Source organism: Lontra canadensis, unplaced genomic scaffold (assembly GCF_010015895.1).
Source record: "Lontra canadensis isolate GAN:19392208 unplaced genomic scaffold, GSC_riverotter_1.0 scaffold20, whole genome shotgun sequence".
NCBI classification, from domain to species: Eukaryota; Metazoa; Chordata; class Mammalia; order Carnivora; family Mustelidae; genus Lontra; species Lontra canadensis.
The window spans coordinates 16,006,773-16,023,869 of record NW_022631014.1 but is presented as its reverse complement, the minus strand read 5'-3'; the positions used below and the strand labels follow the sequence as shown (position 1 = coordinate 16,023,869).

The 17,097-nt window shown below is 43.4% G+C and overlaps 1 protein-coding gene across 1 annotated transcript in view; it reads right to left on the bottom strand.

The window, feature by feature from the left end:
* ULK4 (unc-51 like kinase 4) overlaps positions 1–17,097 on the bottom strand; it is a 583,110-nt gene continuing 566,013 nt past the window's right edge. The window contains exons 36-37 of the mRNA XM_032861108.1: positions 2,149–2,234; positions 1–154 (exon numbers count right to left, since the gene is read on the bottom strand). Coding sequence (XP_032716999.1) covers positions 91–154; positions 2,149–2,234 — 150 coding nt within the window. The 3' untranslated portion in view covers positions 1–90. The remainder of the gene's footprint in view (positions 155–2,148; positions 2,235–17,097) is intronic.

Below are 17,097 nucleotides of genomic sequence, written 5' to 3'. Positions count from 1 at the left end.
TTAGGTCCAGAGCTACGGGCGGTGATGTGGTGAGTGTGCACAGCCAAGGGTGGGTGCTGCAGAGCAGGCTTGTGCCCAGTGCCTTCTTGCCTAATGTCCAACAGCTTGCAGGATTTCCAGGGCCAAGGAAGCCACCACACTGTCAGCAGACGAACTGTGAGAAAAATCAGAGCAAAAACACTTAGCCACCTCCAGGGCAAAATGTGCCCTCTTCCAAAGGGGCCAGCCTCTCATACTGGAGTACCTGATGGGCCAGCCCTGCGTATCACCTTGAGGCGCAGGAACAGGACACTCAGGCTTCAGGGCCTCAAGGTGAGAACCCTTCAGCCCCCTGGTCCCCCCACCTGACACTGAGCTGTAAGGGCAAGTCAGCAGCCAGCCCCTGCCTAGCCCAGGTCCTGCGACGGGCCTGCCCAGAGAGCCGGCCTACAGCTGACTTGAGCACGAGGGCCAAGATCCAGACCTGCTTCAGACACTGGCTCTCCCTGCTCCATATTGCCGCTTCCGGGCCAGTCAGCCTGGAGGCTCTGAGTTTCTTACTCTCATGTGTGTGGATGCGCAATCGAGCTTAACATGAAAAATTTGCCACTGGAGCAATCTGAGACACATTTAAACCTGTGCCTTCACAACTGTTAGCAAGGAAAAGGAGGACAGACAGCACTACCTTGAAGTATAAAATTGGCTCATGACAGACTCCTGACTACACACAGAGATAGAGCTCTGGCCAATAACCAGGGGTGGGGGTGCTGCGTAAGAGGTGGGTCACAGTGGACAGGACTGTGGTGTTTGAGCTCTGCCTGATCCCGGCTGTGTCAACTGAGAGCCCAGCCTGTGGCCCAGCTTGGGGAATCACTGTCCATTCCTTACCCCACAGGGACCCAGCAGAGCGAGGAGGAGCCCCCTCAAAGCCAGCCTGTTCCTCACCCCCTCACCTCAGAGAAACCACAGATAACCTACCTCTTTGGCTTAAACTTGAGAGGGACTGGGATAGTCTAGGAGATAGCATCCCTTCTCCACAGACTGCTTCTCAGCAATGTCCCAGCCATGTACTTTTTCTTCCAATTAATACTGAGGAAGTATTAATTGGAAGAAAAAGTACAAAACACCAGGAAGCCGAATTCAGAGAACACCGTGGTTCTGAAAACCAACCACCAGGAAACACTAGCACCCATTCCATGTCTTGTGTGCCCAGTGATGGCCCGGTACCCCTTAGGATGTGGCTCCTTCTCCCCAGGACCCAGAGAGCAGCTTAAGTTCAGGGCACTGTAGCCCCTACCACTTCCCTCAGCTCTGGGGACAGTGGCCTGACACAAGCCCAGCTCTGGTACTGTTATGCACAGTGAGCAGCCATCAACATGGTCTGACTGCAGGATGGATGCCTGGGTCACTTTGCTCCTGCTTCCATGATTTTTCCTTTGGTCACTTGGCATTAACAACTCAGTTCTAGTGTAACAACTTGTAAGCCCTGCCCACCCCACCCCCACCTGCTACCACCTCTCAAGTTTAGGCGGTGTGCATGGGTGGTGTCACCGTGGGATGAACCCTTCCTGCAGCCCTTACTTCACTGAGATCCCGGTTCCCACCTTCACAGTGTGTGACGTGCTCCCGGGCGACAGGGCAGCCCCAGGCTGTGAAGCTCACTTCTAGGACATACTGCACATACAGAGTGGAGAGCTGAGGACTAGGAGGCTCACCTCACTGTCAACTTCTGGGTGTCAAACAGTCTGGTGCACAGGTTCCCAGTTTTCCCCGAAGACATGGCCAAGGAAAATAGACTGTGCTGTCAGTCCTGCCCCAGCCCTGCCCAAACCCCTGCGAGGTGGTGACAGTGGAACCATGTGTGCACGGACTGGCCACACCTTCCTGGTAAGGTTCATCTCATCACATCCCCCTACTCCCGGCATCCCTCCTCAGCTCTCTTCCCTACAGATGGGACTATGCCTCCCCCACAGGACTAGAACATTCTACTTTTCTCCCTCCCGCTGTTGACCTCCCCAAACTCCCACCACCAGCACAGTGGGAATTCCCGGGGGGAGTGCAGGGGCACAGCAGCCCCTCACACACTGGCAATGGCAGGCTGGAAGGTCTGGGTCCTGGGATGTGGGGAAGCCCAGTAAACTCTGCACTGCTCCTCCTGGGCCTACTTACCCCCCAGCTGGGGCCAGCCACTCCAGAGCCTGCAGAAGGCCGCCCGAATCCTTGAGGCTCTCCAGGTGCTTCTCATTAGATGTGACCTACAAAGGAGGGAGAAAAAAGTGGTTGGCTGGCCCATCCCATTCCTGACTCAGGCCCCATTGGATGGGCACCCTGGGTCTCAGGCTCCTGGTGGTGGTAGGGAGCAGCCCGAAGTCCTACCCCCAGGGCACTGCTGACCAGAGCATTAGAGGCAGATAGTGGTGACCTCTGGGGGTAGTGAGCTGGAGGGAGTCCTTTGGGGCTGGAGATAGGCCACTTCAGGGTGGGGAGCGTCCTGTGGGTCCCTCAGGAGAGTTTGTGTTCTGGAAGCCTAAACTGCTGAGTTAGAGCAAATGATGGTGAATGAACTTCCAGTTGTTAGAGACAAGACTCCTTGGGGCCTTGAACCCAACACAACCTCTTTCATATGGACAAAAGAATCAGTTCTAGGTGCCTGGAGACGTGGGGGGTGGAGGAGCTGAGGGGAGAAGCACTAATAACCAAATCAGGGCACATACCCCTTCCTGAGTATCCTGGGGAGTGGGACCTGGCTCATTGTCATAGTCCTGGGAGGAACAGCAAAAACACATGGGAAGCTCTGACTCTCTGGCTCCTGTGAGCTGAATCATACACTCACAGGGATGGAAAGGTCTAGATGGGAGTGGACCCAACCTGGGCTTCCAGAGACAACCTCATAAAGCCCTCCATAGAAGTCCATGTCTGTGAGGCAAGAAGAGAAGGCTTTAGGAATGAACCTTGATGCTAGTATTAGACTTGCTCCTCTTAATTCAACTTCTGTGTCCTATTTTTGTCTTTGTTATTAAAAAAAATGTATAATAAACATTTGCATGGTACTTTACCTTTCAGAAGGCTCTGCAGTCTTCTGTCAATTTTCTCATCTACTTTTATTTATTCACCTTGCAAGGTAAGCATGTAGGATATTTTATAGATGAGATCATTAGGAGGGCAAAACAGAGGTACACCTGGAGCCCAATCCTAACCCCACCATGAAGCTGGAGCCAGGCTGGCCTCAGCTGCCCCCCAGTGCTTAAGTGGTCTTTCCATTTGATCATTGTGACCAGGGCTGGATTATCCTTTCTCAAGAGCTGAACATTTCATAATCACTCATGGTGATACGAAGGTCATAGGGGTTAATTAGACCTTAATACAGACTCTGAATTTCATGTGAGTTTGTACCTCCACTGAGATCCTATCCCACCTTCTGAGTGTGCCAGCGACCAGCTGCCAAGGTCAACTGCATCAGGTGTGATTTCTGCAAAGATTTACATCTTAAAAGGCCTGCATGTAAATTTGTCCTGAAATTATACCCAACTTGATGAGTTCAAAGGCTGCTATTTGAAAACATCAGCTTAGTTAAATTAGGTCTAAAGTAAGCACAAACTTACACTACAGGGGTCTTCAGGGAGGTGTCCCACCTGATTTTTCTAAAAACTGTGCAACACACAACTCAGTTGAGCTATGTCCACAACCACTGCCCTGACCAGCCCTACTGTGGGACTATGTGTAGAGGCTGTGCTCCAAGGCAATTACCCAACAAGCTGCAAAGAAATAACAAGACCCAAGGTGAGTTAGAAGGTACAAATAGAAAACTACATGAGAATGAAGTGATGAAAGGAAGAGATCAAAACAGCATCATGTGTGGCTGACATAAATGTAGCCATAAACGATGCCAAAAGAATTCTTTAAAAACTATGTGATTCGGCCATTTAACTGAACTCATTATTTTTTTTTAAAGATTTATTTATTTTAGAGAATGTGCAGGAGTAAGGGGAGGGGCAGAGGGAGAGAATGTCCAGCAGACTCCCCACTGAGTGAGGAGCCCAAAGTGGGGCTCAGTCTCAGCAATCCTGAGATCACCAGCTGAGCCAAAACCAAGAGTCAGATGTTCAACTGACTGATCCACCCAGGTGCCCCTTAACTAAACTCTTATTAACAATATCAGTTGTCCTGTATATAAAGATGAGTTAATCAGAAGATAAATATTGTAAATAAATCAGAGGTTCTAGTTCTGGGTGAGACCAAAAAAACACATGCCACCCTTTTTCTCCCTCTAAATGCAGTTATAAAACCTGAACAGAGTGCGCAGCACAGCTATTTGGGAACACTGAAAAGTGAACAGCAACAGGTAGACTGGAGAAATGAAGTGAATTCAAAGCACCACTAAATTGGTGTAGAGTTGACCACTTCTCTCCCTCCAGTATAGCCTGGCTTGAAGTCAGCACTATGGGGCAGAAGAGAGAGCTCAGGGGAAACCAGGCTTGAAGAATGGGAAAGGAAACTCCCAAAAGCTAACAGAGAACAGATAAAACCCTCCAGGTTTGTCCCCCCTCTCCTTTCCTTCAGTTCTTTTATCCCAGGCCCCAGGCAATTCTGTGGAGGCAGCGACAACAGCAACAGCAGCCAGTGACAGGGGCCCCAGCCAAAACTGCCCTCTCCCTCTGCTCTATTCTCACCAATGTTTAGCCCAGACATGGCAGTAAGTGAGCAATTTATGGCCAGACAAAAAATGGGAGATTCAAGAAACCAGTAAAGTATTGGGGAGATAACAAATCAGGAAGAGCTTGAGAAAAAAAAACAAAAAACAAAAAACACCATAAAATTGTTTATAAACTCATAGGCTCATGCATGCATGGAACTGATCCAAATGGCATACCAAAAACTTAGGGAACTGAGCTAATAAACCTCTGTCCAGACCCCAGACTGACCCCTAGAGGAGAGACACACAAGATAGACCCAAATGCTGAGAAACTGATGTAACATTGAAATTGCTATTCTAATCTGCAGCCTGATCATAACCAACATAATTGCTTGCTCGAGTTAAAGTATCAATATTCTCTGTAGGGTTCCAAGTAGGCACATTGTCTCATAATATAATATTAAAATAGCCAAGATAAAATCCAGAATTGCTCAGCATCCAACCAACCATGAAAATCTCAACTCACATGAGAAAAGACAATACAAAATAAATAACAGGATGACACAGATGTTGGAATTATCTGACAAAAACTTTAAAGTCTTGTAAAAATGCTAAAACAAGCAATCACTAATGCTCTTGAAACAAGTATTAAAATAGAATGTAACACTCTTAAAACAAGTATTAGAATAGTATTAAAGTACTAGAATAGAATGTAAAAAATTAGAAGATATAAAGGAGAACCAAACAAAAATTTAGAGGTAAAAATATAACCCTACATTTTTAAAAACCGTGCCAAATGGATTCATTAGTATAATGAAATTTGCATAATGGAAAGAGGCAGATAAATAGAAATGATCCAATCAGAGCAACCAGAGGTGGGGGGAAAGTTTGAAAACACAAAAAGAGCCTCAGGGATCTGTGGAGCAATAACAAAAGGTTTGTACCACTGGAGTTCCAGAATGAGAGGGTAGGGCATGAATGGATGAGAAGTATTTGAAGAAATCATAGCTAAAACTATTTCAAGTGTGATAAAAGACATAAATGTACATAGTCCAAAAAAAAAAAAAAAGTGAGAGGCTCTCAAAAAAGATAAACCCAAAGGATCCATATCCAACACATCATAATCAAATTTGCTGAGGGCAAAGGAAGAATTGTGAAAGCAGGCAGGGAAAAAAAAAAAAAAAAAGATACATTACCTATAGGGGAACGCTGATTTGAATTACTGTGGATTTCTCATCACACTGAGGTCAGAAAAGACTGACATAATATTTTTAAATTGCTTAAAGAAAGTAGGTATCAAACTAGAATTCTATATCTCGCAAAAATATCATTCAGGAATTAGGTAAAATAAAGATATTCTCAGGTGAAGGAAAACTAATGGAAGCGTAAGTTCTCTAAAAGAATCACTAAAGGAAACCCTTCAGGGGCACCTGGCTGGCTCAGTCATAAAAGCACGTGACTCTTGATTTTGGAGTTGTGAGTCTGAGCCCCATCTTGGGGGTAGAGATTATTTGAAAATAAATAAATAAACTTAAAAAAAAAAAAACAAAAAAAAAGCAAAAACCTCTTCAGAGAGAAAGGAAATAACACCAGAAGGAAACTTGGAACATAGGAATGAAAGAAGAGCAACAGAAATGGTAATTATCTGGGTAAACATAACAGACTATTCCCTTTCTTCAAAATACATTTGACAGTAGGAAAGATGAACATATAATATTGTCCAATGTAGATATAAGAGAAATGAAACATAAAGGGGGGAGAACAGAGTAATCTATAAGATGGTAAGGTTTCTATATTATAATTGAAGTTGTAAAATACTGATTATAAGTAGATTGTGAAAAGTCAAGTCTTTTATAATCCCAATAGCAACCACTAACAAAACTTATACAGAGATAGTAAAAAATACAATCATAAAAGAAAACGTACAGAAATCTTAATAAATACAATAGACAAAATGTTAAAACATTTTGACATTTTAACATTTGACATGTTAAAATATAAAGACAAAAATAGCTTAAAAGAAATCAGGAAAGAAAAAAATGAAAACTGAGGGGATAAACAAATAAAAACAAATCAAGAATTACATTAAATAAATGTAAATGATCCAAATGCAGCAAAAAAAAATTTTTTTTCTACATGACAAAAAAAATGACCCAACTATATGCTGTCTACAAGAATCTTAACTCAAATAGAGTGAGATAGGTTGGTAAAAAGTAAAAGGATGAAAACAGATATACCATGCAAACATGAATCAAAAGAAAACCAGGGGCGCCTGGGTGGCTCAGTGGGTTAAAGCCTCTGCCTTCGGCTCAGGTCATGATCCCAGGGTCCTGGGATCGAGCCCCGCATCCGGCTCTCTGCTCCGCGGGGAGCCTGCTTCCTCCTCTCTCTCTGCCTGCCTCTCTGCCTACTTGTGATCTCTGTCAAATAAATAAATAAAATCTTAAAAAAAAAAAAAACCAGAATGACTACATTAATATCAAAGAAGACTTCAGAACAAAAAAATTATCAAGGATAAATTATCAAAGGACATAACATTTTGATAAAAAGGTTTATCATCAAGAAGATAGAACTATTTTTTTTTTACTCATTTAGCAATATAATTAAAAATACACAAAGCAAAACTGATACAAGTGAAAGGAAAAACAAGTAAGTCTACAACTGCAGTTGGATGCTTCAAACCTACTTTCATAGTAATAGACAGAATGAGCAGAAAAAAAAGATCAGCAAGGATACAGAAGAGTTGAACCACACCATCAGCTAACTGGTATTGACAGCTACCATTGACATTGGTAGAGCACTAAACCCATCAATAACATAATATATATTTTTTTCCCAAGAACTCAGGAACATTCACCAATCTACATAACACTCTGAATCATAAAACAAATCTTAACTCATATAAAAGAATTGAAATCATATAAATTATATTTTTGATCATAAACTAGAAATCAATAAAGATAATAGGAATATCTCAAATCCCTTGAAAATTAAACTTATTCCTATAACCCAAAGATCATTTTCCCAAGGAAAATTTAAAAATTAGAAAATATTTTAACTTAATAAAACTTAAATAAAATATTTTAACTTGGTAAAAATGACGATATATCTAAATCTATGGGATGCTGCTAAAGCAGTGGTTAAGGAGAAATTTATAGAACTAAATACTTAACATTAAACCTGAAAAAAGGTTCAAATTAATAATCCAAACTTTCATGTTAAGAAACCAGAGAAAGAAGAGCACGACAAACTGAAACTCAAAGAGGAAAGGAAAAAGGAACAGAAATAAGAGTAATGTGGTACACATAAGTCCAGGTATTATCAACATGTACATTAAGTGTAAATTTAACAAATACTACAAGTAAAAGACTAAGATTTGCAGTCTGGATATAAAAAAGAACACAACATAACTACATGCTGCTTATGAGAAATGCACCTTTTTAGATATAAGGGCACAGAACAAATGGAGGGTAAAGAATGAAAAACTAGGGTCACCTGGGTGACTCAGTAGGTTAAGCCTCTGCCTTCAGCTCAGGTCATGGTCTCAGGGTCCTGGGATCGAGCCCCGCATCTCGGTCTCTGCTCAGCAGAGAGCCTGCTTCCTCCTCTCTCTCTGCCTGCCTCTCTGCCTACTTGTGATCTCTCTGTGTCAAACAAATAAATAAAATCGTAAAAAAAAAAAAAAGAATGAAAAAAGATGCTACACAAATACTAGCCAAAGAAAGTTTGTGTAGCTAATATCAGTTAAGGTAGACTTTAAGCCAATGATCATAACTACAGGTAAAGACGGATATTTCGTATTTATAAATAAATCAACTGACCAGGGATATGTACACCAAGTCTAAATTCTAAATGTACTTAAAAACCCGTCTAAAAATAAATTTTAAAAAATGATGAAACCAATATGAGCATTAGATACCATAATTATATGGGGTACTTTCAATCTCTCCCAGGAACATGCAGACAAAAATCAGAAGGAATGCAGACTTTATTTTGGTTTTTGTGTGTTTGGTTTTTGTTTTTAATATTTTATTTATTTATTTGACACAGAGAGAGAGAGGGAGAGAGTACACAAGCAGGGGGAGTAGGAAAGGGAGAAGCAGAGGCTCAGCGGGGAGCCCAATGCGGAGCTCCATCCCAGGATCCCTGGATCATGACCTGAGCCAAAGGCAGACGTTTAACCGACTGAGCCACTCAGGTGCCCCTGGATACAGAATTTTTATACAAGATTGACAGACCTGACCTAATTGATATATAAGGAAAAACTCATCTAACAACTTAAGAATATATATTCTTTTCAAGAGTACACGGGAAGTTTTCAAAATATACCACATATTGTGTTATAAAGCAAGTTCTAATAAATTTCAAAGGTATTAATCCAACAAAATAGGTCAGGATCTATATGCTAAAAACTACAAAATGCTGAAGAAAGAAAAAAACTAAATAAATGGATATGTTATGTTCATGAATTGGAAGACTCAATATAGTAAAGATATTCTCTCCCAAAATCCCAGAAGAATTTTTTTTTTTTTTTTTTGAGAGAGAGAGAGAGAGCATGTGGGGTGGGGAGGGGGAGAGAGAATCCCAAGCAGACTCCATACGCAGGACAGAGCCCAATGTAGGGCTTGATGCCAGGACCCAGATATCATGACCTGAGCCAAAAATCAAGAGTCAGAATCTTAACTAATTGAGCCACCTAGGCACCCCTCCCAGAAGGATTTTATGTAGCAATAGACCAGCTGATTCTCAATTTGTATGGAAAGGCAATGGAACTAGAGTAACTAAAACAATTTTCAAAAAAAAAAAAAAAAAAACAATAAATTTGGAGAAACCACACTACACAGTTTTAAGATTTACTATATAGGTACAGTAACCATGATGGCATGGTATTGGCAGAGGGAAAGACATAGAGTCAAACAGAAGTGATCGCCCAGCAATAGCCTCACACAAATACTATCAACATTTTGACAAACGCGCAAAGGTAACTGAATGGGGGAAAGATAGTCTTTAGAACAAATAGTGCTACAACAAAGAATGCCTATATGTGAAAACATGAACCTAGGCACCTATTTTATACTTTAAATAAAACACAATTCATTCGGCTGGCCCCTGACTATGATGCTTTGGATGTTGCCAACAAAATTGGGATCATCTAAACTGAGTCCAGCTGGCTAAATCTAAATACAATTTTTTCATGATAAAAAAAAAAAAAAAAACACAATTCAAAACAAATCATATATCTGAATGTATAAAATGTAAAACTATAAAACGTGTAGAAGAAAATATAGGAGAGAATCTATGTGATGTTAGCTTCATTGATGAATTTTTAGACTGAAAACAAAAGCACAATCCCTGAAAAAAAATTGACAAATTGGATTTTACCAATATTAAAAACTATATGCTCTTTGTAAAATACTGGTAAGAGAGTAAGATAAGCACAGATTGGGAGAAAATATTGGCAAATCACATATCTGATAAAGGACTTTTATCCACAATGTAAAAAGAACTTTAAAACTCAGCAGAAAAACAACTCGCTGGATCGTTAAAAATGGGCAGAAAATCTGCCCAGATACTTCACCAAAGAAAGTCTTATGGGTGGCAAAGGAGCACGTGTGTTATTAGGGAAATACAAACTAAAACCACAAAGCAATACCACTACATCCTTATCAGAATGTCTAACATTCAGAAAACTAACATCAACAAATGCTGGCCAGGAAGCAGAGCAGCAGAAACTCCCATTCGTTGCTGGCTGGAATGCAAAATGGTACAGCAGTTTGGAAGACAGTTTGGCACTTTCTTATAATAAATGTGGTCTTACCATATGGCCACTCTTAGGTAATTCACCCAAGTACACTGAAAACTTAACGTTTGCACAAGAACTTTTATTCCAAAAGTCTTTAGCAGCTTTATTCATAATCACTAAAAAGTGAAAGGAACCAAGATGTCCTGCGACAGGGAAATGAAAAAACAGTAGGGAAAGCATTTGTGCATTACTTGGTGTCTAGGTCTGATTGGGTCTTTAGAATGACATCGAAGTAAGGTCCAGATGATTTTCGAGTTTTCATTTACCCTGCTAAGTTATTTTGTCCTGTGATTACCCATTTCCTGTAATTAGTCAAGCTGGCAATATTAGGATTTCCAGTGGCTTCAAGATGATCCTTAGGAGTGAATAATTCCTTTCTCCCAAAGTTTGGGGTCTTCTCAGGCCACTGAGAGTTATAAATTAAGATGGGAACCAACCCTACTTTAGAAACATTCCACAGTACCTACCACACAGTGTGGCCCTGAACCTTCTATGTTCTCAGTACTTAAGCTTTTTTGAAACCCAAATTGTGGGTCTGTTCAAGAGCCGTCCTACTCTTTCTCTTTTGTCTTACAAAGCAGAGAATGTTCTGTGCACAGTGAGACCCACAGAAAAATGTCAGTGAGGTAGAAGTGATACTTGTCCTCCATGATCCTGAATTTCTGGCTCAGCCACTGTGGAAGAACTTCTCATGACCATGATTAGAGTCGTCAAGAAAGAGCATTGCAAGGACTCGTTTTAAGAAAATAAATAATGTAAGAGGAGATTGGCAAAGAGTGTAAACATAATATTTCTCCCTGCAATTACTATTTTCATTACTAGCACTCAGCTAATTCCCATAAGCCAAGACAAACAAACTCAATTTTATTTTCCAATAATGTACTATAGCCGAGGTTCCTGGACCTCCAAGAGTCCACAAGTGGATTTCATTATTTCCAAATGCCGTACACTTCCTGAGAAAAGTCACGCCTGCCTCACATTCCTCCTCATTATGATTAAAAATGTACCTGCTGAATATGGAGTACCAGTCATTATCTCACGCTGAGACATCTGACTCGTAACTGTGTGGCTAAAATCAGTCAAAATGGAAACACGAATTATACTAAATACATGCCATTCTCTTGGTAGACAGGATTGCTCCAAACATGGGATGTTTAAGAAAAAGATCAGAAAAAAAGTTGGGAATTGGAGCTTAGAATTAAGAGCAACTTGGAAAGAATATTCCTCCACTGCTGTTTAATTGAGGATATATATTAAAAAACAGGTAACACACTTTGGGCCAATACACGACTTATTCTACCTGCTACCATCACTTGAATGTGATGTGTGTCGATCAGCATTCGTGCATCACTGGGCATAACTACAACATTGAAAGGAGAGGCAAGTGTCCTGCAGAATCAACCTTCAAATGCCCTACCAGGCTCACAAACTCTAAGGTAGTGGCTTTACACAACCTATAGGACAAACTTAGGCTTGGCTCCTTTCTGGATTTCATCTTCCCAAAGGCAAACCCACAGAAAAGTCCTCTTCTGTGTCTCCCCCCTCCACCCCCCGCCCATGTCAGGACACTGAAGTCACCCAGTCCTTTCATTGGGCAGGTGAGGCTGTGACAACAGGGAGGACAGTGGCTTGCCCAGGGCACAGGGGCCACAGAGGGACAAAGTCAGGCCTGGTGCCTACACTCCTGATCTAAGGCCATAAAAAAGGTGTGAATGAGAATGTACTTTAATTTTCTATCATGGTGGTATATAATGAATTCACGTTCATGAACATGACTCACAGCATCATCCTTGTGAAGCTCATAAATGTTCCAGGGTGAGCTTCTCTATTTAGAGATGGTTTCTGGGGAAATGGGGAGCTATGTAGCTGCAACTGAGTCAGGCTTGGGCAGCCTGTGGGGTTTATGAGTGTGTCATAACATCTGCCTGTGTCTTCAGCGATCCTGAATGTGTGTGGCAAAATGAAGCCAAGGTAGCTTTGGTTTTCTAACCAGAGAGGCCTCCAGACAGGCCCAGGCAACGCTCAGAGACTAGAAAAATCCAGGAGATGAAACAGGCCATGGGGAGCCAGCCCAGGTGCTCCCTGGTGCTTGTTATTATAGACACACACTTCACACAGGGGAGGTTTGTTTTAATTCCGTGCCCTTCAGATCTCACAAATACAAGTAAAAACAGGCAGGTAACTATGACAACCCTACTTCAGAGAGTTTAAATTTCAAAAATAAACCCATCTGCCGAGCCCCTTTATTTTGTTCTCTTAACAGATACTTGGTCTTCTCTCAGCAGAGATTTTTAGGTGACTTCATAGCCATTTTACCAAATGCAAAGGGAGGCAGGCTTTCCCCTTGCCATCAGACACCAGGATGGAATCTGGGGAAGAACCTCTGGAAGGTATGAGGGGATCTGGCAGTTCCTCCCCTACTTTCAGCCTGGTGTGGCGGTGTTCGCTGTGGGCCTCTCCAGAAACTTATTGAGCTACTGCCAGGCTCCTGCCTCCCACATGCACATTCAAGCAAGGCCATATTAACACACGCTGCTCTGCACCCAGGCCCGTACGCTCATCATACCTTCCATGATGCTGAGTAAATCTGGGGTAAAATGGAGCAAATCTCATGCAGCTTTCAGTGGCCTCATGGCACACAGGACTTCCCTGGAGTCTGTTTAAAAAGTTTATGCCCCTCAATAAAAGCAAGTGAGGCCCCTTCAGACTAGTAAGCAGGAAGGGATGACTGGAAGGAATCTAGAGGTGATTCCTGTAAGTGGATCTGCTGATTGATCACTAAGGGGTAAGGGGTTCTAGCTACAACCTACACCGGGGCATCTCCAGGGAAGAGAGGGCTTGCAGATGAGGCAGACCTCCTGGCAGAGCCTTGCTCACCTAGATTTGCCCCAGATTCCCATGGACTCAGGCTCTCTGGATGGTGCCGGAGGTCTTAAGCTAAGCCTGAATGGTACGGGAGCCTACACAGTACCATCTGTGTGTCCAGACTGACCGCTATGGAGGGATTCGTCTACGCTCCACAGGAAGCACAATTTAGCTTTCATTCGCAGTTTAGCGGCATCAAGGCCCAGAGAATGGTGACAGCCAGAAGGTATTCATTCCTCAAGTTGAAGAAGGCTGGGGCAGAAGAGGAAGAAAATGGCTGACCACCTCTCATTCAAGGGCACCCAATGAGGTTCCATGTTGAGTACTCAAGAACTGGGGTTGGGGGGAGTGCGTTGCAGGACATTGGTAGGTGTGCACAGGCAAGGCTCACAAGTCTTGGGTTTCAGGTAGGAACTGCTGGGATTCACCTTTGTAAGACCTAAAAGGCCCAGGAGTAGAATGGTCTTGGAATTTGGGTCAAGAAAGGAGAGACTTGAACAACCTTGAAAAATAAATCTTAGTATGCTCACTTCCCCCAGAAGGGGAAATGGAGGCTAGCAGGGCTTCTGTGACTTATCCAGGGTCACATGGCTAGCAAGCACTGGCACTGGGATAGGACCCAGTCTCCCCAACTTCAAGACCCCTGACTGTTCTTCCCAAGAGACCGCTCCATCCTCACATGTGCTGCTGAATACCCTGCATGGCTGGAGTTGGCTGCTGGGCTGGGCAATAGTAGTAAGTGACTGACTGAGGGAGTGTGGTTGCACTTCGAGCTCCTCCGCCTACATGCTGGTGATCCGGTGTAAAGGCTTGCCGGTTCCGTGCCGCTGTGCACCCCACCCCTTCTGAATCGTATGATACCCTGCTTCCCACCATTGCTGTTGTGGACTCCCATCATTTCCAGTGGGAGCAGGGACCACAGAGTATCTCTCCTAAGACAGAACTGGGGTTCCAGGTGTTGCCGGGAGGACTCTGTAGGTCATGTGTCCTGTCTGATAAATGGCTCCTGATTTGGAGACCATCACTCATTTGGTGATTGCCTTCACTGCCTGGCTACCAGAAGGCTTTTGTGCATCCCTCCTTGCATCCATGGGTGGAGGTCTGTCCTTGCTGGTGATGGGAAGTGAGTTATGAGTTTTCTGGGCTGCCACTGTAGACTATTATCTCCTGTTCTCCTCCCAATGGCCCTATGAGAAAGGTCTATGATCCCACATTTGAGGTGGGGGTGAGGTTGCTGGTCTGTAGTGGAGCTGGGATGGAGACCAGGTCTGGCTGATTCCATTGCTCCCCCTGCCCTAATCACCATGCTGCCCTCTGCCTCACCCTATCAGTGTCTGGCTGGAGGAACGCTCAACAGAGACAGAGCCAGCATTCAACCAAGGAAGGTAGGAGTTGACGTCTACTGTGAGTAATAAGAGGCTGGCATTCCGGCATGACGGGAGCCAGCCCCAGCTCCTAGGAGGAATAGCTGGGCCTGCAGTATTTAAGGCTACAGCCTCTGGAGCTAGGGTCAACGTGGGAAGCACTCTCCTCTCAGCTGACACTTCCAGATTTGGAAAAGCAGCCATCAAAGGAGGATGGGTGGTAGGCAAACATGTGAATTATCAGATGGCTTTAGTGAGAACACACCAGTGTGGGAGGATTTTTTTCTTTCTGTTGACCTTTCTTTCCTTCTCCTAGGGGTCTGTATGCTCCCAAGTCTAGCCTGACACCTCAGTTCTCCTCTCCTGCCCAGACTGCTGCCTGCACCTATAAATCCAGGGGCCATGGAAATAATATGCTGAGGACTTGTTTTCCCTTTTCATCCCATAAGACACGATTATTTTCTAGAAGAAAATTATTCACTTCTACTTCCTTCATTTTAGGCCAGCCAATTCTCTCATATCTCTGTGGGGCAATAAAAATGCCCTTATTGCTTAAAACTGTCCATAATTATATCAGTTTCTGGCCATTAAATCTAGTAAGTTTAAAATGTTGAATATAATATAGCTGGTTTGGGATATCTTTTAAGCCAGATCCAACTGACTAGCTACAACAGCCAGGTCCAAAATATGTGAGGAAAAAGTAGCTTTAATTGGCAAAGAATTACAATTGTGGACTGCATGTGGATATAAGGATAAACTAGAGGATGGCCCAGAGAGATTTCTGGTGAAATACAGGCTCCATGTCATTTTCCCCAGAGGATCCCATCCATGTGCTTGGGCAAATATGAGAGAGTGGATTTCCAAGGCAGTGGTCCTAGGATGTCAACCATGGGATGTGGCTGGAATCACTTCCTCACAAGAGAAAATACTCAAGGTAGCAACCATCACATGATTTGTAAAGCATAACTTGGGTCACAGGAAGTGAGGAAGTGTGTGAGTAGAAATAATTTGAACTTGACCCAAGAAAGTTCCAGCTCATCCTTTGGAATACTATAGGGTCATACAGAGGTGTCTGACAGTGGGATCCCTGGTTTGTGGTACGAGCTATGTGTGTGTGTAAGGGCGAGGCTTTGAGGTGGGAAGGAAGCAGATAGGAGAAGTGGGTTAATAGTACCCATTTCCAGCTCTTTCTCTGAACCTTCTAGTGGATGGAGAGACAAAGTAGAGCAATGTTGATATCAGGTCAACATGGCTAAATAAGCCCCCACAGCTTCCTTCTTTCCTCAGTTCCTCCCTGCACCAAGTGAGGACACTGTTAGCTACAACACCACCCTGCTGTGGTTCAGCAATTATAAATAAGAACAATCAGGAAAATGCTCATGATGTAAAGTAAAAAACGCAAAAAATAAACACATATGTGGAACATGACTACTGTCATCTAAGAGGAGTACTGGTACATGCTAAGTTTGAAGCCTCTAGTGTTGTGAGAGAATTACACACCTCATTCTCACTCCCAAGGCCCTCAGTTAAGTGAGAAGTGGGCAGAAAAGAAACCACAACAGTAAATGGGATGACACTTGAAAAGCTCTTTCGGCAACTGTATGTGTCCTACACATGTTAGTTAGTATGATTCTGTACTCTAGATCAGGGTGTACTGAGCACCTACTGTATACCAGGCCCTATTTGAAGTCTGCAGATCTAGCGCGTGGAGGAGGGTTGAGTCAGAGCTGTGGCTGTGAGAATCAATGAAAAAGTAAACAGAATAATTTGAGATAGCAGTAGGTGTCATGAAGAAACCAGAGCAGGAGGAGAGAAGTGTGTGTGGTTGGGTGGCCGGGACAATCTCCCTGAGGACAGAATGATAAGAGCACCAGCCATGAGAACAGTCTGGGGGCCTGTATTCTGCAGAGGAACAGGCGCAGCAACCATTCAGGTCCCAAGGTAGGAACGACGCCACACGGACTGGGGAGCAGTAGAAGTAGGAAGTCAGCTGGGAGGAACTACCAAAATGGTCCGGGGGACGGCCATGGGGACCCCATCCAAGAGCTCACCTGCCAACCCCAGGTTCCCAACCACACTGACTTGACCCTCCTGTCTTTCCTTCTAGTAATCCTTCAATTATGCAAAGAGAAGATGCTGCCTGGACCTTTGTTCTCAGTGGCAGAGACTTTACCTTCTCTGGTGGAGGTGTGAGGCAACAGATGACTGGAGGGGTGGTGAGTGTGCCAAATGGGACAACCCCTTATTGTAGACCAAGTGTCTACACAGTCCCTTTTGGGGGAATACAATAAAATTCTACATCCTAGACTTTGTGATGTGGAAAAAGAACCCTTGAGATTTCTATCAGGACTCTCCAGAGACAAGGAAAAGGTGGACATAGAGACCATCCATTTGAAACAGGTCATGTGATCACAGACTCATTCTCAGAATGGAGGGAGATAAACTCATCTATG